General features: G+C 44.0%; 1 protein-coding gene across 4 annotated transcripts in view; it reads right to left on the reverse strand.

Moving 5' to 3' along the window:
* Positions 1-1,419: 1,419 nt before the first annotated feature.
* The window catches only part of LOC138471948 (discoidin domain-containing receptor 2-like), a 679,729-nt gene continuing 655,704 nt past the window's right edge, over positions 1,420-25,444 (reverse strand). For all 4 annotated transcript variants that reach the window (XM_069609836.1, XM_069609834.1, XM_069609835.1 and 1 more), the window contains 4 exons: positions 24,798-24,995; positions 23,610-23,844; positions 12,695-12,844; positions 1,420-8,508 (listed from right to left, as the gene is read on the reverse strand). In XM_069609836.1, coding sequence (XP_069465937.1) covers positions 8,371-8,508; positions 12,695-12,844; positions 23,610-23,844; positions 24,798-24,995 — 721 coding nt within the window. In that variant the 3' untranslated portion in view covers positions 1,420-8,370. The remainder of the gene's footprint in view (positions 8,509-12,694; positions 12,845-23,609; positions 23,845-24,797; positions 24,996-25,444) is intronic.

A 25,444-nucleotide genomic window follows, 5' to 3' on the forward strand; every position in this document is an offset into this window, starting at 1 on the left:
ACTGAGAGCAAGAGGAGAAAGCCACAGGGACCTGCAGGTGAAGGGCAGTGGAACATACACTTAGATGTAAAGAAAGTGCAACAATTAGTTCATTAAAGGAAAGGTGCTAAAACACTGAGGCAAACAGGCGAAAGGTACAGAAAAACAGGCAAGAAAAGAAAGGTGCAAAAACAGTGAGGTCAAAGGAGGGGGACTGCAACACTAAAACCAATAGAAGAAAGGCTGAGAGACCTAGAGGGTACATTTACTGACACACCAAGAGAGGAAAAGAGCAGAAACACTGGGGCAAAGTGGAGGGGAGAGGAGGCACTGAGAAAGGTGCAAAGATCTTACGGGGGAAGAACCCGGATTGATGAGACGATGAGGTGATATGATATGATAAGTCGTTTATAACACGCCTGTACAGAAGTGCCAGCAGGTTAGCATTGCTCAGAGAAAGAGCAGCCAGCGAAGCACGGCTCTGGGTAAGTGCAAGGAGGTAGGGGACGGTAGGGTTACAGTTACAGCCCTGTAGTGCGCTGTAGGACCGGAGGCAGTGCATGAGCAACTGGTCATGGAGGAGCCTGGTACCCAGTGAGACTCTGGGGATAGCCAGGCAACCAGTCAGGAGGGGAAGAAAGAGAGAAAGCAGAGGCGAAAAGTAAGATGAAAGAAAAGAAACACTTAGAACAATGGGGTAAGGACACAGAGAGATAAAGGGTAACGTCTCTAATACACCAGGAGAAGAAAAGTGCAGAAACACTGAGGCAAAGGGGAGGGGAGAGGAGACACTGAGAAAGGTGCAAAGACCTAAAGGGGGAAGGCAGCGGATCGCTGAGACCATGAGGTGAAAGAAAAGAAACACCAAGACCAAGGGGGTAAAGACACAGCGGGATAAAGGGTAGCATCACTGATACACCCAGAGAAGAAAAGAGCAGAAACACTGAGGCAAAGTGGAGGAACGCACAGAGAAAGAAGCAGAAAAACTGAAACAAGCGACGGAGTGGGCTAAACACAGACCTACAGCAGAGGCCCACACACGTAAAGGAAAGAGGCACTGAACCCCATAGACCAAGAGGATACATGCGCAGAGACCTGTAGGGCAAAGGCACAAAGACGATTATAAGGAAAGAGCAGAAACACTGGAACAGGTGGGCCTGGGCTTGAACACTGACACACAGAAGAAAGCCACAGAGACCGCAGAGACCTAGTGGGGAGCAGCACTGGAGCCCTGAGACGGAGAGGAGAAAGACACAGACATGCTGAGGCCAAGAGCCAAAGCACTGGAGTTCCTTTCTGAAGAATTCGGCACTTTTAGCGAACCTTCTTTGTGGACCCAATTGCTCTGAGGCGTTCAAGCACACATCATCTGGAAAGTGCATCTACTGTAGAAATACACGTGAGCGGTCAGGAGCAGAGAGTCAAGTCCAAGATGGAACATGTATCCAAATCTCATATTTATTGGGCAACCATACAGGCTTCATTGCACGTCAGTCCATTTTGGCTACAATGTCAGAGATTATTCATCCACAGAGTGACAGTAGTACAGTACAGCTAACACCCATCCAGTACAACCCCTCACCTCCACCCACGTACAGGTCACAGCACATCCCTCATGTAAAAACTTTACACTAACCTTTCTATGACCTTTGACATTCAGATCCAGCAAGGTTTCTTAAAAATCCAGTGTGGGGAAAAAAAAAGCAAAACAAAACTAAAACATGACACTATAAAATATTAAAACAAAAGCATAGTGCTCATTATGACCACAGGATACAGAAAGTACATAGGACCTCAGCATCTACATTCGCTGAATCGGGCACAGTTGCGAAACTCTGCTCTCTGAAATACGAAGGAATCGCTAAAAACTAAATATAGCTCAAAAACCTCAGTCTATTTTATGAACATATTTATAATATACATGTATAGTCAGCAAGGGCATTTCAATTCTTGCACAATTACTCTATGCATGTGGGCATCATCAAGGTGTGCGTGCATTTGGGACTCCGGCATTGAACGATGCAAGTGTTTTCCCATGATCCTATAAAAAAAAGAATCTGGGTTTGCTAACTTCTTGATAAAGCATAGCGGCTGGTGATCTGTCTGGTCGTTTGACACCCAATTACCAAATGCATTATTCTGCAGCGATATTGGTGAACATTGTCACCATCGAACTGGAGTCTTCAAAATGGTGTCTTTGGAGGTCGGCCATTCTTGGTTAATGGCCAACATGGAACAGAACTGTTTTGTCCTATGACAATGGCCTACCTTGAATCAATGATAAGGGTGGTGTTTCTCTGTGCTTATCATGCAGGCCATATAGGTGGCTTTCGATGTTTTTAACCACAGGTTGCAGCAGAACCTCTAAGGAATACCAGGGTGAGGGAAATACCCATCAGAGTATTTCTCTGTCCTACAAGGAACACCATGAATGAGTACTGTAAATCTCGGTCTTCGTCAGGGATCCGCAAGGCTGCTTGTGGTAAATTCACCTCTCTTGGTCTATGGGTGCATAAAGTCCCTGGGAGAGGTCATCATGAGACTTAGCTTGAAGTGTCATTTCTAAGTTGATGTCACTGTCTATATTACGCCACATTCGGCAAACTGACCCATTGCTAAGGTGTGACCTACTACGATCCCTTACGTGACACAGAATTCCTAAAACCAAAGAATAACAAAGTCACACTTCCTACATACAACATGGAAAATAAAATGGGCCAGCGACGAGTCAAGGCAGTTTCGTGGAGCACTGGAGCTAAAATAACACTTTCCAAACAAGCATTAGCAATGCCAACAGTTTGGCCTTTTCTGAAGGCATGGGAAAGGGACTTGACAGGTACTGCCCTAGTGGTATTAACTGGCCATTGATGGTAGCGGGTGCAAAACAGTGTGAATACCTGGGAATCTAATGGAAATGCCTGGCAAATGTCCATTACTTTTACACAAGCCAAAATTGTTGACTTTGCTAATGCTTGTTTTTAACAGGACTTCAGTGAAGGGCACGCATAGTGTTTATAAATCGAGTGGCTGAAGGCAGACCTGGTTTAATCATTTTTGTTACACCAGTCAGGGGTTTACAGCTCCAATTAAGTCATTAACTCTCAGAAGACTGCTTTGAAAAAACACTTCTGAGAGCAAAGTTTGAGCTGACAGAGTTCCAATGAGGAGGTGTTTTGGACGTGGAGGGCAGGAAATTGTTGGAAATGGCCATAGGGATTAGCATGCCCATGGGCAGTCAATGGGGGGCGAAAAAACCAAACAGCAACTTCAAGCTTTGTGTCCCTCCTCATATGCTATATCCCACAAGCTGTACTCTTATGCAATAGCTTCCGGTTATAAGTGGCTCTGCCATCAAACGGCCCAAACTAAAAACAAGAGGCTACTTAACTATAACAGTAGTTTTGAAGCCTGGAATCCATTGTAGATTGTATTTGCATTATTCTGACACCTAGTGGTTGAATGTGTAATTGTCCTCCTTTTTTAAAAACAAATAATAAACAAAGCCTAGTTGATTGTTGACCTGCCTGCATGCCTTGTGGCAAACCAATTTTGACTTCCACAGGAACCTTAATTTAGTGGCATCCTCAGATTATTTGGTTTATAAACTATTATACATGAAATAAAATCAGGCCTTCACAAACCTATTCACCTTTTGGGAAGTTGGGAGAGTAGCATGTGAAACAAGGCCAGACAAGTAATGTTTTCCTTTCGCAGCATGAATTATCCTTTTGCATTCTTTGCAGATTGTAGATAAAAATCCTAATTTCAGATACTGGATTGGTAGTTGAAGTAGTCCTGTACACACTCATGCATTTTAGCATTTTAAACCTTGAATTAATCACCAGTTAAACATTAGAGAACCGCAACAGACATGTACAAATATTAAATAATTAACTCCAGAAACAATCTAATTTGCCTGCCACCTGAATAATGAGTCACTCCAACTCTATTTTCTTTTCAGACTCAGGCTACGGTTCAATTGCTACAACGTACCAACATTACGCTTTGCTCCAGGAAGCACATTCTTTATGGAGAACTCATTTTTTGGGTGAATCCAATCAAAGCCACATCTTTTAGAGATATTTGCTGTGCACCAAGGACGACTGCTCAACACATCTCTAGCTATGTTATGTGATGTAAACACCAGTTGCTTACCCACTGATTATTAGCAATGTTTTTAAACCTTGAAGTAATCCCCAGTTACACCTTAGAGAACAGCAACAGACTTGTACAAACATCAAATAATTCACTTCAAAAACGACATATCTAACTGAACATTCCACTTACATATATCAGCCATTGTTCATGCTAGGTATGCTTGTTACCAAGCACCTACTCTTATCAGCCAATCTTCTGGGTAGGAATATACATGAATGCCCCCTCTTCTGAGTGGGTAGCTGCTACTTTTAGGCATTGGGTGAATATTGTCTATGTAGATCTGATCTGGAAAATCATGTTTCGCATTGATAATTTCACTGCCCTTACACGTAACAGAGCTTTTTATTATGCACGGGATCCATAGGTATTTTCACGTAAGTCTCTTTTAAATATTTGTTTTGAAGACATTATTATCTTCCAATAATTGGGTAATATCCGTGTTGGTTAATTGTCGATATTCTTATTGCTGATGTATTTGTTTAATGGAGTAAGGACAACATTTGGTGCAAGGATCCAGCCTTCTTTGGAATCAGAGATGACAAGAACAATACACACAGACCTCTTTAATCATGGGTGCCATATCTATAGGTGTTTCTTCTAGGAAAACAGCTGGCGCCTAACTCCTTGGGCACACGTTTGAGTTGCATTGCCCCAATTCTGGGTGGGGTAGGTCTTGGTGTCATGCTGAATTGAGCCCAGTATTCCTCAGTCACTTTATCCAGCACTCTCCATTGATCTTGAACCTAAGCCGTCCTATGTTCAGGATTCGTTGGTCAAAGGATTTTGGCGGGGGTGGGAGCTGCTCCCCAAAAGGCATCCTAAGCCCCACTCTGTTACTTTGCTCAGTTGTTGCCTTTGGCCATCGATGTGAACCACACCACTGATCTTTGGAGTTTATTGCCGCTTTCAAAGATGTGTCTTCCTCAGTAACCAGCCCTTTTCGTCCATAGCCTTTGTTGTTTCGCTTGTTTTTAGGTTTGTTCAGTGTTATTCCATGAAAGGCAAGTAGAGTTATCTGCTGTATAAGCAGTGTGCCCTGCTCTTATTTGTAGCCATAATTGCAATCATAGCCTCCCACACTCCCTGGAAAGGTGTCTTAATGTATACGTTGTGTCTTGTAGAGTTAGCTTGTACTTTCTTATCTGGCATTGTTGGTAGCTGCCTTGAAGTTGCCAGGATGGAAAGTGTGTGCTTCATAGGTTTGGCAAAACGAGTTAACGCAGGTCGAAAGAATTATCCGTATGTGTTGTCTGCAAAGTCTCTACCACGGGTTTCAGGGGTAGTTGAGCCACTGGTGGCATAAAGGCATGGAAAGGCCAGAAGATCTAGTGGTGGTGGGCCTCATTGGCTATAACTCCTACTCATAAGTAGAATTTGTGCGAAAACCTTTCAAACATCATGCGTTACATTCCGCAAGTCATCACAGGGTGCAGCCTTACCAGACCGCACTTGCCTGTATAGTGTATGGTCATGATGTACATTAGTCACAAGTTCATGTATGTCCTTGAATAGAAATATCTCATCTACTGCGATCGGTAACATGGACAGTATCATCACACTGAAAAGCCTTTTGGGGATTGATGACAAAGCAACTGGTGTAGAAAGTTGGTTTTGTAGCAGACAACTTTTCATTGACGAAAGTATTTGCTGTCAAATTAGGGTTCAGTGCTCAATGCCTCTTTCCTAATTTTCTTTTTAACACAGAGCACAGCCTTTCCTTGCATCATGCCTGCCTAGACTGAACGGGAGGGCACAGGCATTGCCATGAGTTGCCATGAGTTGGACTGGCTGAGTAACAACCTGCCTCTTTGAGGGACAAGGACACTGATTTATCGAGCCTACCATGGTGCCTTTCTCTGCATAATGAGCTTGATAAGCCGGCAGGTTGAACTGTTTCGGTAGCGCAGGCCCCTGTCCCTTCGTTACAACTCACAAACGTGTTTCTTCTTTTTCTGGTGTTTTGCCATGCAGCAAATCCTCCAGCTGGAAATTGAAGAATTCAGATGTTACCTCCCATTTAATCATCAGTCTCCACGCGCATGCATAACTTTTTGTGCCCATAGTGAATTGCTTTAAACCTCCTACAAACTGCCCAGGAAGACAGCGGTTGCATCATATGGACCTGTCCTTACTTGAAGATGAGTTTTGACTTTCTGAACAGCGAACAGGGTTACTTTCCATGGACAGAAAAACAATATCTATTGCATTACAAATGTGTCCATTAAAAAAAAAAGCTCCCAAGATCAATTCTGCACTTCAAACTCTAGATAGCAAAGCACGTTCATCTTAACAATGTCCTCCTTCAAAACATGTAACATCAGGTTAGTTTACCAAATCAACAAAAAGGCACAGTGAGAAAAAGCAGTGGCTGCGAACTCTCAAGTGGTTAATAACCACTGAACAGGTTATCAAGCCTTGTTCTATCGAGAGAGGGGCGCCCGAAACCTTTGCAAACCAAATCAACAAAGCCTAAACATAAGGTCTAGAATGACTGGTCCACACCATTGTCTTAACAATGGGGGACCAGACATGGGTCTTCAACGTTGACCTCCCTTCCGGGTTGCTGTAGAAACCTGACCTTGTGGAGAATGTGGTGTTTTGAACAATAGTTTATCTATTTATCACAAATGTTTGTTACCCTCTTAATGTGCTCTATAACTGGGGTCAAGTTCCAACACATTTAGGGAGGTGTATCTTATGATCTATATAGATGTGCAAGGCTGGTGCGCCGGTTCAATGTTAAATCTCAAGTCTTCAGGGAAGTACGCACAGCAATCCAAAGGCTATGTTAGACTTACCCATCCCACACTACCCCAGCAGAGGTTTTTTGATCAGCCTGTCAACAGCCACCAGACATTCCTGGATTGGCAACCATTTCAGATCCATTCAGAAAATCACCTCTTTTATTTGGACTTTCCAAATGCCTTTACTTTCCAATTATATTTTATGATGTTCATGCTTTAATGATTAATTAGAATCCTGGCATTTTGGCAAATCTAGTGCGCACAATGCACTGGCAGAGGGCAATCAGGACTGGTATGAACAATGTCTCCCAACAGTCCAATGTATCTCCTTTGTATCTCCTGTTTTAAATATAACATTCTACCCTCATTTGGTGAAATGTTCTAATATAAATAATGTCCCCTTCCTCAGGCCATTACCAGGTTGTACCCTCTTTGGCTCTCATTTAATCCCCTTGCTTCACTCGTGTCTTTAGCTTGGGCTGAGGCCCTCAAGAGTGCAACATTATTGCTAAATTTGTTTTTTTTACCGAATTCAGCCTGGTTGAGTGGAAGAACTTGCGTATTAGCTTGCGATGAATCATTGGAAACCTGCATTTTGTCTGAGGGGCAGATTGGGGGGAAAGGCAAATGAAAAGTTATTGTAAACTTACTGCTATTTGGAAACATGAAAATTGCTTTTAGAGCTTCAAATACTCTTTAGATGAATAGAAAGACGTGGGTTTAAGTTCCAGTCTGTTCTTACTGATTTGATGATGACGAATCCGAATCCTCGGCCTGATTTGCATGTTACATGCATGAGTCTGGTATTAAGACTGTGCACTTACTATGCTGATTCTCCTGATAGCGATTTTGACAATTTTACTTGTACAGCCTGTCCATTTACAAGTTGACATCTTAAGACATTTGCTTTTGATCAAAAGATTAACACAAACCATCACAAAAAATTGGACTGGAGTAAAGGTTTTAAGGAAATGTGCACCTGGCCTGACAAACATTTACATAAACGCACACACACACATAAACGCACACGCATACAGTTATAATTGAATTTAGTGGTACATTTAAAGTGGATTTGTCCAATTTCTCGCATCCCTTTTTGCATCGTCTAGCTTTTTGCTTCTTTTTCTGCTCACGGAGGTGCATCGCCTCCTATTCAGATCCAACAGTCATAACATCTCGGGAGGGGCGACTTGAGCAGAGACAAGTGCAAAAGTTGGAAAGATCTTCTTAGCAGTCCCAGGAAACCACGCATCTAAGATAGGATTCAGCCAACCAGCAATTTGAGATCCATTTTGGTCCATAAGGCTATAATACAAAGTTTAAGACTCAGCTGCTGCAAAGCGCTGCCATGGGTGACAACGCCAGGAGCAGATAATCCAGTCAGGAGTAGGTTGTCCCCTTCAGAGAAGACCAGGAGGGGTCCAGCAGGGAAAAGGAGATTAAGATCTGCTCCGCACACCAAGGGAGTAAGTCCCTTCTAGGGCAATTGTTAAATGGCCTCCACTTGCTCTCCAAGAAAATGGTGGATCACTTCGAAAGCAGGACGATCTTTAATATCGCGGCTCCAGCACTTCAGCATCATCTCAAAGACCGGCGTAGGGCACAGAGGTGGTTGCGACAGGTGTATCTGCAAGGGAAGCAAAGAGATTCAGATCAGCTCAGCAAAGCATGTGGCTACAGCTGTGCATGTTATTTCAGTACTGGCCACATGTTGTCTGTGAAATAAATGCGTCTCTTTCTGCAGCCAGTGGGAATACTTTCCCACGCCTTTGGGGTGATGATGCACAAAGAAGGGTCTACAATGAACGTGGCTAACTTAAAAAAGGAAGCAAGGGATCTTTACCAAAGCCATTTTACTCTGCTGCTTTATAGGGGCTCGTGTTCTATGATCATGTAATGCAAATGAATAACATAAAAGTATTTTGAAAAAAGGTGTTTACGCCATTCATTTACGTTACGGCTCATATTCAAGCATTTCTATTGCAGAGAGGAGGGGCGGAACGCAACTTGCGTTTCTGATGCCTCCCTTCCTCACCGCCATGCAAATGCTCCAGGATCTACGCCGGCATGGATTTTCATGCTGGGCCAAATACTGGCGACCTCTATGGGGTCCAGTTACAAATATACCCTCTCCGACATTCAGTTTAATCTTATTTGTGAATGCATGGTAAGCAGTGTTCACAAATGACAATGTAAAACTCTTTGTTTAATTGCAATTGTGAGCCTTGCTTGCCATGTGAGCATGTCCAGCTGCGCACACAATGAAAAGTAAATGCTGACAGAGTTTACTCACTTTGCAAGGCAGAGTGCAAATGGGAAGGGCTAAAGGCGACGTACACACTTGTACACCATCTTTTGCCTTTTAGATTTGCACCACGCAGTGCAAATGATGAAAGTTTGGCAGTGGGGACCCGCTTACAGTACAGTGTAAATGTAATGGGTCCCAACCATCAAATTAAGTTTTAATGGAACATGAGGGTTATTTATGTTGCATAACTCAAAAACTCCAAATCCATCAATACCATGTTCAGACACTCTGCCTCCCTTGATTCATCAGATGGGAAGAGCAAAATAGAACATTATATACTTAGGCAATAAACCCACACGAGTGGGGGCATTATCAGGCCAGGTAATGCATCGGGTCAGTTAGAAGCCTGAGCGAAGTGAGGGCTTTAACGTTAGCCTGGGGCATTGCCTGCCCCAGTAATGCCCCCCCCCAAATCAGGTTTTATTGCTATTAGTATCCCGACACATTGTAACGGGACAATAGTAGTTTTTTTTTTCAAGTTGAGAAATGGCATGTTTACCATTTCGCAACCTGGAAAAAATAACGAAACAAGATGGCCGCTATGAAGCAGGGAGAAGGGAACTACATGTAGTCCCTTCTCCCTTTCCATGGTGGCCATTGCAGTGACAGAGCTGTGTCAGGAACACAGTGTGTTCCCGGGACCTCCGAGAGACGAGGGAGCGCAAAGGTAAGTAGGGATGGGCTCGGGACGGATGTTGACACTGGGGTTCGGGGAAGGATGGAGAGGTCGGTGCGGTGGACACACTTACCTCAGTAGTGGCAGGGAAGATGGCAGCCTCCCGCTTTTGAGAAGGCTCGGAGCAGGGGGTTTTACCATGTTGAAAACCCCCCATTCTGAGTCTCCTGATTGGCAGGCAGGCCGCTACATCCCACCAGCTGTGCACTAATATGGAATTCACATTCACAGGTTTGGAAAATATTTCTTTCTAACACTTCATTAACGAGAAACCTTTAACTTAAACAAAACACATCACAAACATTTAGCATTTAAAATAACAAGCAGAACTGACTGGTTCAAGTGGGTTGTCAAATTTTGGTAAAATGCACTCAACAGATTTTCCTAATTTGGGTTGAAAATGAAAGCCACCTGTCCTCAGGATTTCTCAATAATGGGTTAATAATTGTATGTGATTGGCGGAGGACAGTTTGGCACCACAACTGTAACCAGGGAGGCTGCTGCTGCTGCTGCTCTGCTGAGTGATGGATATGTCTTCCTTGCTGAATCTGCATCTCCTTCCCAATTTCACTGCAACCACTGCCAAGCAGTGTGTGAGTACAGCTGGGACAGAGACCAGGCTGTTGGAACCACCATAGAATGGTACATGTGTGGAGAAATGGGGACGTCAAACGTGTTGCCATGGGATTGTAAGAAGCAAATAACAAGCAGAAAGCAGTCACAACTTACCACCAAGCATAAGGCACCAGTATACACAAGCGCTTCTATTGGGGCATGTCTCAGGTAAGCCAAGTCTACCAGAACAGGAAAAGAACCCGTCTATAAAAATGTTAATGTAGACATAGTTTGGACCCAACTGGCAGAAAATAAGTAAACAATCTTCAAGTGTCCCTTCTTTATCCAATTGTAGAAGCCATGTAGGCCAAGAGGAACCCTACAATAGATAGAGATGAAATTAGTGCACAGCGGGTGCACTGGAAAACCCGGAAGGGAACCTAGAGGATCAGAGGACTGCTGGGAGAGAAGTCACAGTGCACTAAACTCCATTTGGGGCATTACAAACTGGCCAGGGGCACTTATGTCCTCTTGCCACCCAGACATGCTGACACGGCTATTTGGGGGTTTGGGGCCTTCTCGGGGGAAGTCAGCCTAAGGCTCAAGGCACCAGCAAAGCATGTTGTTTTATGATGCAGGCTCCCTTAGCAGTAGCAGTCTGAAACCTGACTTTTTCTGGCAGCGCAGCAGGATGCTGTGTCTCACTACACTCAGAAGCAGTTGTATGGCAGCATGTTAACACTATAACCAACACAGAAACAAGACAACAAACATCATAGATGGGAACCTAATCAAGGTTTCGAAAGAAGTAAAAACCCTAGGAATATACCTCGACTCCTCCCTAACCTTCCACAAACAGGTTAGCTTGTTGGCATCCTCTACGACCTACACATGTAAGCTCATAAGAGCAGCCAAACCCTTCCTCTCCACCCACAGCTGCACTACACTAGCCAGAGCATTGGTATTATCCAAACTGGACTATTGTAACGCCCTCTACATAGGAGCCACCAAACAAATCACCAACAAAATTCAGACGCTACAAAACAACGCCCTTAGGGCAGCACTCAATATTCCCAGGAGGGAACACATTTCCAATATCAGGAAATCCCATAACTGGCTCAGCACAACAGACAAAATCCTGCTTAAAGTAGCATCGCTCACCCACAAATGCCTGAATAATGCTGCCCCAGGCTATCTGGCAGACAGAATATGCAAACACAGCCCCATCAGACCCACCAGAACCTCCAATGCTAATCTGCTCACCGTCCCCAGGTTTAAACGCACTAAAATGGGTGGCAACAGCTTCCAGGTGAAAGCACCTCAACACTGGAACTCCCTACCACCATCGCTCAGAACTCCCCAACCTTACTCACTTTTTAGACGCAACTACATCCATTGGTTAAAGAACACGAACCACTAACACCTCTAACACCACACGGCTGCTCTCCGCGTTGCATGCTTTAAGAGAATCTGTAAATTTGTAATACTAAACTTGTATATATTTGTAAATTCTTTAAATACATCTATTGCATTCTCTCCTGCCAAACTGTACACATGCTCCTTCATCGTCACACTGTAATTATGTAATGTAAAGTATAATTATGTAATGTAAAGTATAAGCATCCTGTAACCAAGCTTTGAATCACCTTGCTGCTCATGCGCCCTCATACCCTCGGGTCTGGTGCGCAATACAAATGAATAAACTAAACTAAACTAAACAAACCCTCTCGTCCCCTTCACATTATGAGCCGGCCTGATTCACAGAGACTTGCAATGCAACAGGTGAGGCGGTGCCTGTGAGCATCTCTGATTTGCACCTGCTCCGTTACACCTCGACGAGCAAGCTTCAAACAGGAGGAAATGCGGAGCCACCCGTCGCATCCCCTGCAAGTGAGCAGCTCAGGGATGGTGCTGGTAGCTCCAGATTTGCCCCGGGTTTAGGCTTTGCAAATCAGGTATAAGGAAAAGGCTGCAGATCTGAGATGCTCACGGGCCTGTGAATCAAGGCCTATATTTCTTATGAAAACTGAAATGTGGCACTCAGGTCAAGCAAGGGGTATGGGCCGCCATCCCTTGCTGATACACAGAGATGAAGGCTTCCTGTCCCATGTTTACATGGTGGTACCCAAGTGTGCTACAAACCCAGAAGGTGTTTACCCAGAGCCCTGGGCAGGTCACAGCTGGAAATGGTAGACTGCGTGAGCAGTGATCCTGCCCCTGCTCTTTTCAGGGAGAGATTTCATAGCAGCAGTTGCCATAGTGAGGAGCCCTTACCTGCCGCCCTTGGTTCCGAAAGAACTCGCCCGTGTTCTCAATGACTTGCTCGTCAGACAGAAGGCTGTATGGCTGCTCCTTGCATAGTGTGAACATCTCCCAGAGCGTGACTCCAAAGGCCCAGACGTCACTCGCCATGGTGAACTTGCCCTAAAGGGGGAGACATGGACAGTCATCCACGTTGCCACGCTGTATGCTAGTTCATTTTAATGTCATATAGTCTAAGGGTTATAAAGAACTGTACTTTAAAAAAAAAACATCTTACAAATTAAAACAATTTCTTATTATAATGATATTACATTGACTCACACATTCGCTCAGCTTTCATGCTAAGCTTCTTCCAGCGGTTACCATGGAGCCATCCTGGAACCAAATCCCTGTTACACTCACCTAGGGCCCCTGGTCCATCCAATAAGGGACTCAATATTGAACACTTCCCATGGCCAGCTTCCTTAGATTGCCGCCTTCTGATTATAATGATTTCTGCTGAAGCAAGACCCACTAAACACTTTCCTAGCCTTTTGCACACTCGCTAACAGCTAACTCATTTCCATGTGGTTCTTGCGTCTGCTTTTGGGCATATTTGCTTCAATCATCTTGTACGGTGGGGTTATAAGCCTAGTTGGCTTTTGCCCATCAAAACTCAATTGCTGGTACAGCATCTGTCCCCTTCTTAGCCTAATTTCAGATTCCATGATCCCTAGGTGACGCTCCATTTCCAGGGATAGATCAGACTGATCCGGCTGAAACACCCTATGGTGATTTTTCAACTGCGCGCTTAGCACCGTTGACGCATACCACTTTTTCTAGTTCCACATAGATCTAGGATGCCATTGAAAGTGAAAGTTGGTCAGATTGTTTTATGAAACACTATCAGAAGTTATCATCTCTGCTGGTGGTATTTCTGAAAATCTTCAGAGTACAGGGTTTACCACTGGCAGAGGAGATATACCACTGCTGAAAGTGGCAACCTAAAAGAAATTGGTTAAAAACATTTTTCTATAAACATTATATTAAGGAGTGGCCCATACCACTCCAGAATTGATTGTTGTTTTATGCACAAAGGGGTCATTCTGATGATGTTATGCATTACATTGGCAAGGCGGTGAGAGGGGGGCATCAGAGATGCCCACCTTTTCACCCCATTATGATGGCCTTTTGTAAAACAAATCTCCATATTGAAGGGAAGAGCTTGCACTTCTCTTCTGTACAGTAAAAAAGTGAAAAAGAAAATTGGTGCCAAGCTAGATTTTGACAAAAATTGACAGATTATTTCTAGAATGTCTGCCTAAAATACAGCTGATGGTATTCTTGTGGCATACCACCGATAGTATTTGACCAAACCCTGAATTAGGATGATGGTAAAATCAGTGGTTTTTGCCAAACACTGCCAATTTTACCATTGCTAACCAACTCTGAATGAGGCTCTTTTTCTCTAATGGCGTCACTTACTGCTGCTTGGAGGATATTTGCAGCACCCCACAAGAATCGTGACAATCTACAGAGTTTCACACACCTTAACCACCTTGCATGTAAGGCCTACCTACGTGCCAGCAGATCTTGGGCTGTTGCTTTTAAAGTTACATCTGTTTATTCCACCACTCCCCACTCAGTACACAGCAGCTGCATGATGGACTGCTGCATGATCTTCAACACCCCCTTGGCAAAAAAGGATGGGGTTGCCTGCTTAACCCTATGAATGCCCTCACAACTGGCTTGCCTTGTATGCCTTAGGACTATACAAATTTGCCATCGAGCTCCATACAATGTTGCAGATTTCTGAGAGGTTTTCCCCCCAAATGTTGCAAAGGAGATAAATAATATTAATTTGGTAATATACATTGATCTTCACACTGGAATCCTCCAGTTTCGAAGCATTAAAATAATCGGTGCCACCAGTATTACCCTCTCATGGCACTCAATGTAATGTCCTCAGGAGGATGAAGGGCTGAGTCTACCCTGATCCATAAATGGCATCGACATCTACCCCAAGCGATCAAGTCACATTTGAGATATCTGGCCGTTCATAAGCAAGTTTACTTACAGTCACAAGCAACATTTGGCCACCAATTGGCCTGAAATCATAATTGTTCCATAGATGACATTAAGACCTGAAAGCATCAGCAGTCTGTTGCCATGTCATCAACATAGTGAAACCTTGATCCAGAAGGACCGTGCTGGAAATCGAGCTGGAGGCCAAATTCATTTGCATCGTTTTCGCCGACTCAGCCTCATATTATCATACATTTGCATTGTTGGACCTTATTGTTGTACTGAGCGTGCAGTGCGGAGGACCCCTGCTCCTCAAAGTCATTGTGTGTGTATGGGAAAGGTGCTAGGCCAAAACACCCTGCCCATGTGGCGATTCCCCAGTGATGTAATGCTTGTTGATCATACCGAGTGGCTTGATGGCAGCTCAGAGAGGACGGTGTCTGTTAGACACAGTCAGGGAGGACTCCCCTGATTACGAGGCATTAAGCCAGTCTGTTGTCACTGCAAGGGGGCATTGTTGCCTAACCAGCTCGGACTGCTGTTTGGCAAGTAGTCAGACCAGCCGTAGCCACTTGTGCACTTACATGAATTACGCAGATGACACCCAGATCCTCATACCCCTTTCGGGCAACTATGAAGTGGACTTGGCTCTGGTGAATAAAATTTACATCCTCATTCAAGCATGGATGGCCACACATGGCCTCTGCCTGAACGACGATAAAACTGAAATCCTGCTCCTCGGTTCAGACCACAAACTATCCAAACTCACCCCGGACTACACCTCATTTAACATTGATAACAATACTATTAAGGTTATGCGCGAGGTCAAAACGCTGGGTTTTTACCTCGACTCAGCTCTCACCCTCAAAAAGCAAGTGAATTCCCTCGCCTCCTCAACCACCTACACGTGTAAACTCATCCGTGCCGCCAGACCCTTCCTGTCCAGTGCTAGCTGCCTCACCTTGGCCAATGCCCTTGTCATGTCCAGACTCGACTATTGCAACGCCTTATACTCAGGTGCCAACAAGTCGGTCACTGATAAACTCCAGAGATTGCAAAATAACGCTCTTAGAGCAGCTCTGAACATCCCACGCAGAGAACATATCTCCAAACACCGGTTAGAAGCCCATTGGCTAAAGATAAAGGACAGAATTCTACTTAAAACTATTTCCCTCACTTCTAAATGCCTCAACAATCAAGCACCCCCCTACCTAGCGGAAAGAATCAACTGGAGACCCTCTAACTGACTGACGAGATCTGCCAACACCTTCCTACTGGAAGTCCCCAGATTCAAACTTACCACAGCAGGCGGTGCAAGTTTCCCAGTTAGAGCTGCACAATCATGGAACACACTCCCACCCGACCTTCGATGCCCTTTACCCTACACAAGATTCAGATCCTACGCTCTCAAATGGCTGCACAACAACGACATGCAACGACCCTCACCCTAGTGGAAACGGCACAACCTGTTAAAATGTTGCTCTTATGCGCTTAAACTTGATATTTTATATGCATTGTATCACCTACTGTAAGCAACCATTGTTTTTCTGTAATAGCCTGTTGTCAGGCACTGTAACTAAGTTTCGAGTCCTCTTGTACTGCTGCGCCCAGATGCCCACGGGCTCGGAGCGCATTACCAAATAAACAAACAAACAAACAAACAAACAAACAAGTTCATGATAATTGTAGTCCAAACTAAAATACTTTATTACTCAAATGCCACACCCCAAATGATTTACAGCAGTAAGGTTCATAGAAATGTATTTTAATAAAAGGGGCACCATCTCCAGAAATGTACCAATATCAGAGGTATGATGGGTATTTTTGGCTCTATTAGTGGTTGTTGGACATTATGAGGCCTGGGAGAACCTTCAAAAAAGTGACCTACGGGCTCCCTTGATCTCATGCCGAGACTCGGGTAGGTTTGTGGCTTCCCACAGATTCTCCTTCCAGCCTGGGTCTGCTGAATCTCTATTAAGAACCAGACATCTCCAGGGAAGCTCAACAGAAGTTCAGGGAAGTTTTGAGTCAATTCTTGAGGAAAGAAAAACATGCTCCAAATACGCTCAGGGGATGCAGGAAAGAAGAGTAAGGTTAGGGGGAAAAGAGGGTGGGGCGAGGCTGCATAGGGGGATTAACAAGGGAAACTGGAATCCTGTGCATATGGGAATGTTCCCCAAATAGGAGAGCACATTAAAGACTGCAGCAAGAGATCTCATTAGGTTAATGCACACGCTGCAAAGATCGACGTTTAAACTTAAGGTACCCCGTTTGAATCTTAAGAAGAACCACTCAGCCTTTCATCTTTTTTGATAAAATTAGTAATGGTTAATTGGGCAGTGGTAAAAAGTTATATCAGACCAGCAGAATCAGTTGCATGTTCTGTGTGCCTCTGTCTGCTTTTCATCATTTAAATGTTAACATTCATGAGCCTCTGAAAAGCATACAGGGCTAGCGAAGAGTCATTCATGCATTAGTGTGCACAAGGTTTTATCCTCCTGAGTTACCTTCCATGAGGCTAATTATCTGATAATAAGGATAGTCCATGGGTGCAAGTCAACCTCAGAAAGGCCATTAGCGCTGAGTAAGATTCAGTCACATGCCAAGCATTCATGATGCAGACTTTCATTCCTCTGCTGTTGCCTAAATGAATACCATATATTCGAGTAGTATTGCACTGTTATGAGCTCTGATCTGAGAGAAAACACAACATAGCTCTATAGTGTTTGTTTAAAATATGTTTTTTTTTAAGTTTAACACACAGAGTTCAAGTTGGTATCTCTAATAAAGAAAAAGCCATGAGTAAGTCCTTAGTCAGACTTGCACATTGTTTTCTTCGGACATCATTGACATTAAGTGTTTGCCTTGAACATGCGCTGGCAGGACAGGGTCCGATTTCTTGAACCTACTGTTTACAGCAACATTTCATCAGCATGAAATTGTCATGAACTCAACCTAATTCTGCTGCCAGGATCTCGTAAAAAGTCAGAAAATCTTGCGAATCCAGTATACAGTAAAAATGTGGTTTATTCAGGGTTTGGATGAATGTATTCACTCAGGCTTACACATTACAGAGAAAAGGCAGAGATAGAGTAAAACATGATAGGATATGCAGCCTGCACCTCCATTTCTCATTGAAAATCAAAGGCATGTTTCAGACTGTCATGGCACTTCGCCCATTCTGCCCTTTGGTTAGAAGTGTATGAATCTGCTAAGTAATGCTTTAACCGCTTACATGAGCAAAATAGGTTCCATAGAAATTGATATTTCTCCTTTGTGTAAAGTACATAGAGCAAAAAGCGATGGCTGCAGACTCTCAAAGTGGGAAAAAAGACAGAACAGGTTATCATGCCATGTTCTTTATCTGCTACCTTTTTTATATTTTTGCAGGGAAATCGGGGTTGGTGACCCCAAGTTACCTGGGGAACCTAGACGCGGGCCCCTCGCTCACTGTGCCCAGAGAGGCACAGCTCCACCAACACGGTTGGGATTGCTGTTGGTACTCTTGTTCAAAGGAGGTTTGCCCGGCATTTTGGTGCTGGACTGCCCTTGTGGGCGGGAAAAAGACTGATATGCAAATGGATATTCCTCCTTTATGAAAAATACAGTGAGCAAAAAGCGATGGCTGGAGACTCCCAAAGTGGGAAAAAAAACACAGAACAGGTTATCATGCCATGTTCTTTCTAGAGAGGGGTGCCTGCTACCTTTATTGTAGGAATATTAGATGTGTAGTAAGAAGCAGTACCAATGCAGATTAATGATGCTTTCTGATGATATCGTGCACAACTCTGAGAGGTTTGTTTTTGAGTTAGCATTTAACCATGTAGCGCATTGAACATAGCATAGCGTGGCACCAAGCAGATTCAGCCTGCAGTAGCTTAATTGTGAAAAGGGTGTGTAGTTCAGACAAGCCCATATCTTTTTTTATTCAACGCAATTACATAAGACTTTTAATACATTTCCAAGTCATGAATAAACTATAGCGATATAAAAAAAAAACAGAAGTAATCCCTTTACAGAATAAAATGGCATTTGTGCAGTACATCCAACCAAATTCCAGTACTTCTTTACTCATTTTTTAACCTGTGTCCTTTTATTTGAAAAATTGGTCGCACAAACAAGTCTATCCATACTTTTTGTTCTAACCTGACTCCTTAGGAGTCCTTCTCTATGCGAATAGAATACACGTTTGGTAGATTTTTAAAACAATTTTCATGGGTAGACGCTATCTGAGAGACGTCATATCAAAGCATTGGCCTCTGGTTCATAGTCATCCTTATATGTGCTTCTATTCTCTTATTAAGCCGAGATCTTCACTATTGACAGAAGATTCGTCAGCTTCCTTCTGGCCTTTATATTTGAGCTCTTCTTTTAAATACTAATGCACTTTATTCATCACTTGTATACTACACACCTATCACATGTGTCTGCCTGGCTTATGTATCTATGACATGATCACAAGTAATATGTTATGCATTATCTATTCTAGGATGTCTAGGACCATTTTAAAGACACTTTCCCTAACTTTTTAAGTATTTATATCACACTAATTGATATGAAGGATATGGCACATAATGCTGTTAATTTGTCTTCATTTCATTTGCATTTTGCTAAGAATATACCTCACTTTTCATCAGTTGTGATATAATAATTCTGCATGTTTTGCAAAACGTTTTCCAGGATTCTGTCACATCCCACTGGATACCATCACCACTATTATGTCTAATGTTGTTGCTGGTGAACCCTTCCATTTCTTAGACTTCACTTACTTCTCCCCAATACTGTATGAAGAAATGGTAATATAATTTTTTGTAGGTGTGTCACGGGTTTTGGTGGAAGTACTTGGATGTGCAACATTTTCCCCATAGATACAAGTATGCTCACGGGTATTGACTTGAAGCGGCAGACCGCTGCTTCCCACTTGTGAATTTGAACCCCCTGGTTATTGCACATTTGAACCTTTTTACTTCCAGGTTTAAGTCCACTAGTACTTGCGCTGTCCAAAACAGATGTTTGAAAAGGTGGAGACAGAGGTGTTTCCTTCTGCCAAGATTATTGTATATTCACATTGATGACAGCTGTGTTTTACTTTCCAGCTGTTGAAGGCACAATGCCACAGATGTTCAGACATCAAATGTTTCTCCATATATAGTTCCAGCTTCTTCTTAAGACTGTGTTTGTGTGAAACAAGAAAGCTGACTTGAAGGACCATGAGTAGAATTCCCTTGATATCACAATTGCAGCAGATTGCACAGTTCAGGCTTTCTTCTCCATGTCTGGTTCTCATTCCAGCCGATTCCTCTACTCCCTCGCTCATTCCTGACTGTCTATCCACAATTCAGGACTGGTGCGCCTACAATGATCTCTGCCTTAATGCCAGTAAAATGGAGATCCTTTTCATTGGGAACCCTGCTGCCGATTTCCCTCTCTCACACTGGCCACCCTCCTTGGGCCCTCTTCCTTTGCCTTCCTCTAAGGCAAAAAACCTTGCTGTCATCTTCGACTCCACTAACTCCTTCTCTCCCCACATCATGGACATTGCCAGGAAGGCCTACTTCCAGCTGCACCGTCTCAGAGGTATTCCACCATTTTCTCACTTTCCCCCAGAAGCTCATGGTCTCCAGAGCCCTGGTTCTATCCATGCTGGGCTATTCCAACAGCCTCTTTCTCAATCTGCCTTCCTCTACTCTTCGCCCTCTGCAACTAATCCAGAACAGGACTGCAAGACTTATCCTTGGCCTCAAGCCCAGGGACCTTATCTCTTAAGCCCTGAAATCTGTCCACTGGCTCCCAGTGGCTGCAAGGATCAAGTTCAAGACCCTCTGCATTGTCCACAAGGCTTTCTGGGGCTGGGCCCGCAGTACACCCAACTCTCTCTTCCAAAATACGTTCCTTCTAGAGCCCTTTGCTCAGCTACCTCCTACTCTCTCAGGGTCAGACGCTTCTCCAGGCAGAGAGTGGGGGACAGATCTCTTTCCTCTGCAGATGCCTCCCTCTGGAATGGCCTCCCTGCCCCTCTGAGACTTGAGATGGACAACCTGAATTTCTGGAAGTAGCTTAATACCTTCCTTTTCTCCACGGCCTTCCTTGCTAACTTACCTGCTTGCTGCGCCAACTTGTGGTTTGGTACCCTCAAAATCTCACTGGGTACCAGGATCTTCCATGACCATTCTCATTGCACTGCCTCCTGGCCCACCACTCGCTTAGGGGCTGTAACTGAAGCCTCTGCAACCCCAGTGCCTCCTAGAGCCGTGATGCCCCGGTTGCACTTACTCAGTACTTGCTGACCAGATCGTACTTCCATCAACCCTCTCCTTTGCACTTCCCCCTCTCCCTTCCCCCCGCACTTCACATTGTCACACTTGCACGAGCCGAATGAAACAAGACCTAGTAGTATTGTTTGTCTTGTCTTACCTCTGTGTTCCCTCCCTTGTCTTGTGACGCATAGAAACACTTGTGTACAGGCTCGTTTTAAATGCCATATCATATCGTATCATTGGCCACCTCCCTTACCCTACTGGACATTTCCACCACCTTTGAAACTATCAGCCATGTGATTCTTCTAAAAAGACTTGATGTCACATGATTGTTTCACTCCTGTCTGAGAGCCTGAAACAAAGCATATGCTCTCTTTTCCCGCTACTTGGCATGCAGAGTACCCCCAAGGAGCCAGTCTCTTGCCTCTACTCTTCAACATTTACATGATCCTGCTAATGAAATTCACTAACAATGCAGGCCTTATGTGCTTCAGCTATGCAGATGTCATGGAAACTATCTACAATTTCACAAATTATTCTGAAATGAACACACCGAGCCTCAGGATATGACTTGCACGCATGGACTTGAGAATGATTATAAATAGGTCTCAATTCAACGCGACCAAAACGGAACTTATCTGCGACTCAACACCCCCAAACCAATCCCCTGGCCAGATTAAATGGGAGCCTGTCCTGTCTACGACAATTATTAGAAACCTCAACATAGTGATGGACATCAACCTGGAACTGGAACAGCAGATGAGAAAGCCATCATAAGCAGATGCTTCTTCCAGCACAGAGTAAACGTCTGCTTGAAGCCCTTCCTGACTTTAATGCCCAGGACTATGTCAATGATCACATTTATACTCTCAGGATAAGAATATATCAATAGTCTCTACTTGGCTTTCTTGAATACCTACTCAATACACTACAAAGAGCAGAAAGCGCAGCAGGCCAATTACTCCAGAGACTGGAAGGGTTCAAACACATCACTCCGGCCCTCCATGCACCCCATTGGTTCTTGATCAAATGGTGAATTTACTTTGAAACACAAAGCATCGCTCAGCATGATTTCCATGGCAGGAACCTTAAATACATCCGAAGGAAATTTGCCCACTACCAACCATTAGGAGCGGTCCAATCCAGCATTGAAGCTGCAGCCAAACTCTGAAACTACCTGAAAAACACCATTGCACAGAAGAAGAAACACTGGAAACCTGGATATTCAACTAACGCTATAAATAGACCAGCACCGAAAGGTCTATCAATTTTAACCGACCACTGCAATTTTAAATAAACCAAAGCCCTCTCCCTAAAATGTATGAACATTGCATGAAACCACACAACTTGATAACACTGGAATATTGGAGAATTGGCTCTTTCAGCTGAGGCCCCACATGACTGTATGTGTTCAACCCAGCATGATATACAAAGACAACACAAACTCACTCAATACTTGGTCTCAAAAGGTTAGCAGATAACACTCTTTTGCAAGTACAGTGAAATTGAACTACTAGTGCGTGAACATCTTACTAAGCGCCCTAATCATTTCCCTAGAGAATACCCAGCCATCACACCCCCTCAGAGTATTAATGAATTCTTACCTTCCCCTATCACACTTACCCTTTGCTTAAATACTCCCCTCATCTCCCCAACTTACTGACTCACCTCTAAAATCTTTCACCACCTTAGAACACACACACACACACACACACACACACACACACACACACACACACACACACACACACACACACACACACACACACACACACACACACACACACACACACACACACGATATCATTTACCATATCAACATTAATGGAGCCTTGATGAAGCTTACCTCTTTAACTCTACCATCTACCACCCACATTAGTGGTTAACCCAGTCCCAAAGAGCTGCAATTAATCAGATCCTGGGCTCCCCCGTCCAGATAAACATATACCCAAATGTCACCACCAAACCCATACAACCAGAAAAGCACTCTGGATCCAGATATTTCTGACCTGCATCCATCAACACCACAGGTTTCACACCTGCCTGTACCTCTATCAATTGCCACCCCTCCTGCTTAGGGCCATGTGCAGCGAGAACCTCAAAAATGGAAGAAAGGCGTGATACAAAAACACTTTGCAGTACATTAAATGGCATCTTATTTGTTGGCTGCAGGGCACACTACTATTCACAGTTTTATTGAGTGTGGAGGACTTCTTATGTTTGCATATAATCACTGTAAATGTTATTCTGTGTGCTGCTCTGCTTTGCTTGTTATGTTTGAACTAATTGCATTTTATGGTAAAAGAATGTCTTAAACGTCTCACTACTGTGGAAGGGACAAACGTTTTAATGATGGTGACGAGCAATTGTCTGTTTACCATCAACATTTTTATAGTGTTTCAATAAGAACTCCTACTAATGGGTTGGCAAGAGATATAAGACGAAATGCTGCATAGACTAGGTTTCTACATTAAGGAGGAAGAAGCTACGGGCAAGTGAATTCAGGAAAGTCCCTAGCGTGGAAGAATAAAGTGCTGGTGAGCAGTCATGTGGCCTGTGAAAACCTTGCTGCCTCCACAAACAGCAGTGCCACCTAGAGCTGCCTGTGATGGGGCATCCAGTGGCACGATCGCCACAGCTGCCTTCTCAGCAGCGGAACCACTCACCAATAGGATGCTCTCCCAGGCCATCCAGCGGATGGGCAGCACGGCTCTGCCCTGGATCCGATAGTAGTCTCCACTGTACAGGTTCCGACTCATCCCAAAGTCTGCGATCTTGATTGTGTAGCTGTTGCCCACCAGGCAGTTCCGCGTCGCCAGATCGCGATGGACAAAGTTCAGCGACGCTAAATACTTCATTCCAGAGGCGATCTGCAAGCTCATGTGCAGGAGGTTTTGATAGCTGAAACAAAAAGGAAGCGGAGAAATGTGGCATCAGTCATTTTTCAGGGCCTTTGCCCACTCTCACCTTGTATTTGGTTGGACTTGAATCAGATCTGCAAAATGAAGTACAGGAACTAAAGAAGCCTGTCTGGCCTCTGAGCACTTTTTGAATGTGGCAAGCAGTACATTTGGATTACAAGCCAACATATTTCCTTTTGTCTAAATAAGCTTAACATATATCCTATAGCACCCCCCCCCCCTCACTGCACTTGCCCCAGTCTCCACCGACTGGGTGCACTTGGACCTCCCACTCCCTGTGATCATCTGTGCACTTGCACGATCCAAATGCACTGTGCATGAAGATCGTCTGTCCGTTCTCCCTTGTCTTCACCCCTTAATTGCACTTGGTAAAACTGCAGAATCGTCATCAGGCCTATTTGCTGTATCTCTACTGTTAAATGTATTATTTATTTTTAAATGTTTTTATTGGCATTTACGGTTATACACAGAACCATTACAATCATGGTGTGTGTCAAATCTTGCGTTACAAATCACTTATGCCATATAGGGCATGGATAACATTAAACAACAAACAAATAAACAAATAACATTGGTAACCATGACTGTCTTTTTGACCTCTGAGTTAAATGTATTATATGCACTTTCTCTGCCTGTGCAGACTATTATAGTCTCAGAATTTCAAGGGCTCTGAGTGACTGTTGTTTTTCCCCATGTTCCGACCCTCCTTGAGCGCTTTGAAACACTTGCCTTTGTATAGGTGCTTTATAAATAAACATTACCATTACAGGATTTCTGATGTCATTTATGTTACAAATACATTTCACGGGTACTCTCAGCACTTTTACCGCAGCAGTCAGCTACACATTCCAAATGGACACATTCCACCACTGTAAGAATGCAGAATACTGCATGACCACCGATGAGAAGCCTAGTCACGTGCACTCTACTGACCTGACGGATGGGATGTTGTTGGCAGTGGTGAATTTACTCCGGATCTCCCGCTGGGAGAGGAACTGATTCAGGTCTCCGTTCTCCATATACTCAGTGATCATGCACATGGGGTCGTCCCGGATGCACACCCCAAGCAACCGGATGATGTTCGGATCTTTGAGCCGAGACATGATCTTGATCTCTTTTAGGAAATCATTCCTGAAAGAGGGAACAACATGAACAATTGGGAAGAGCAGACTGACCGCCTCATCAGGCCAACATAGGTTTATAGACCCATTCACCTCCATGCTTCCAAACACAATCCGTACACACAGGAGTTGGTGAAATGTTAAGAAGATGCCACTTGCTGTCATGCATATTCTAAAACCATAGCTGTGTCGAGTTCCGCCTTTTACTGCCATTTTCTGATAAACAATTACAACTTTTAAGGATGAGTCAGCATTTGAGGGTCAAATGGCCTCTTTACAGCTTTGGAGAGTTGGCACCCATTTCTCCAGCTTTGGATTGTACCCACTCCTACTTCGCATCTGTCCCCAGCCTTTGATTTGGTCCCCAATCCTACTTCTCATCTGTCCCCAGCCTTTGATTTGGTCCCCACTCCTACTTCTCGCCTGTCCCCAGCCTTTGATTTGGTCCCCACTCCTACT

Source organism: Ambystoma mexicanum, chromosome 8 (genome assembly GCF_040938575.1).
Source record: "Ambystoma mexicanum isolate Mex_15411 chromosome 8, UKY_AmexF1_1, whole genome shotgun sequence".
Classification (NCBI taxonomy): domain Eukaryota; kingdom Metazoa; phylum Chordata; class Amphibia; order Caudata; family Ambystomatidae; genus Ambystoma; species Ambystoma mexicanum.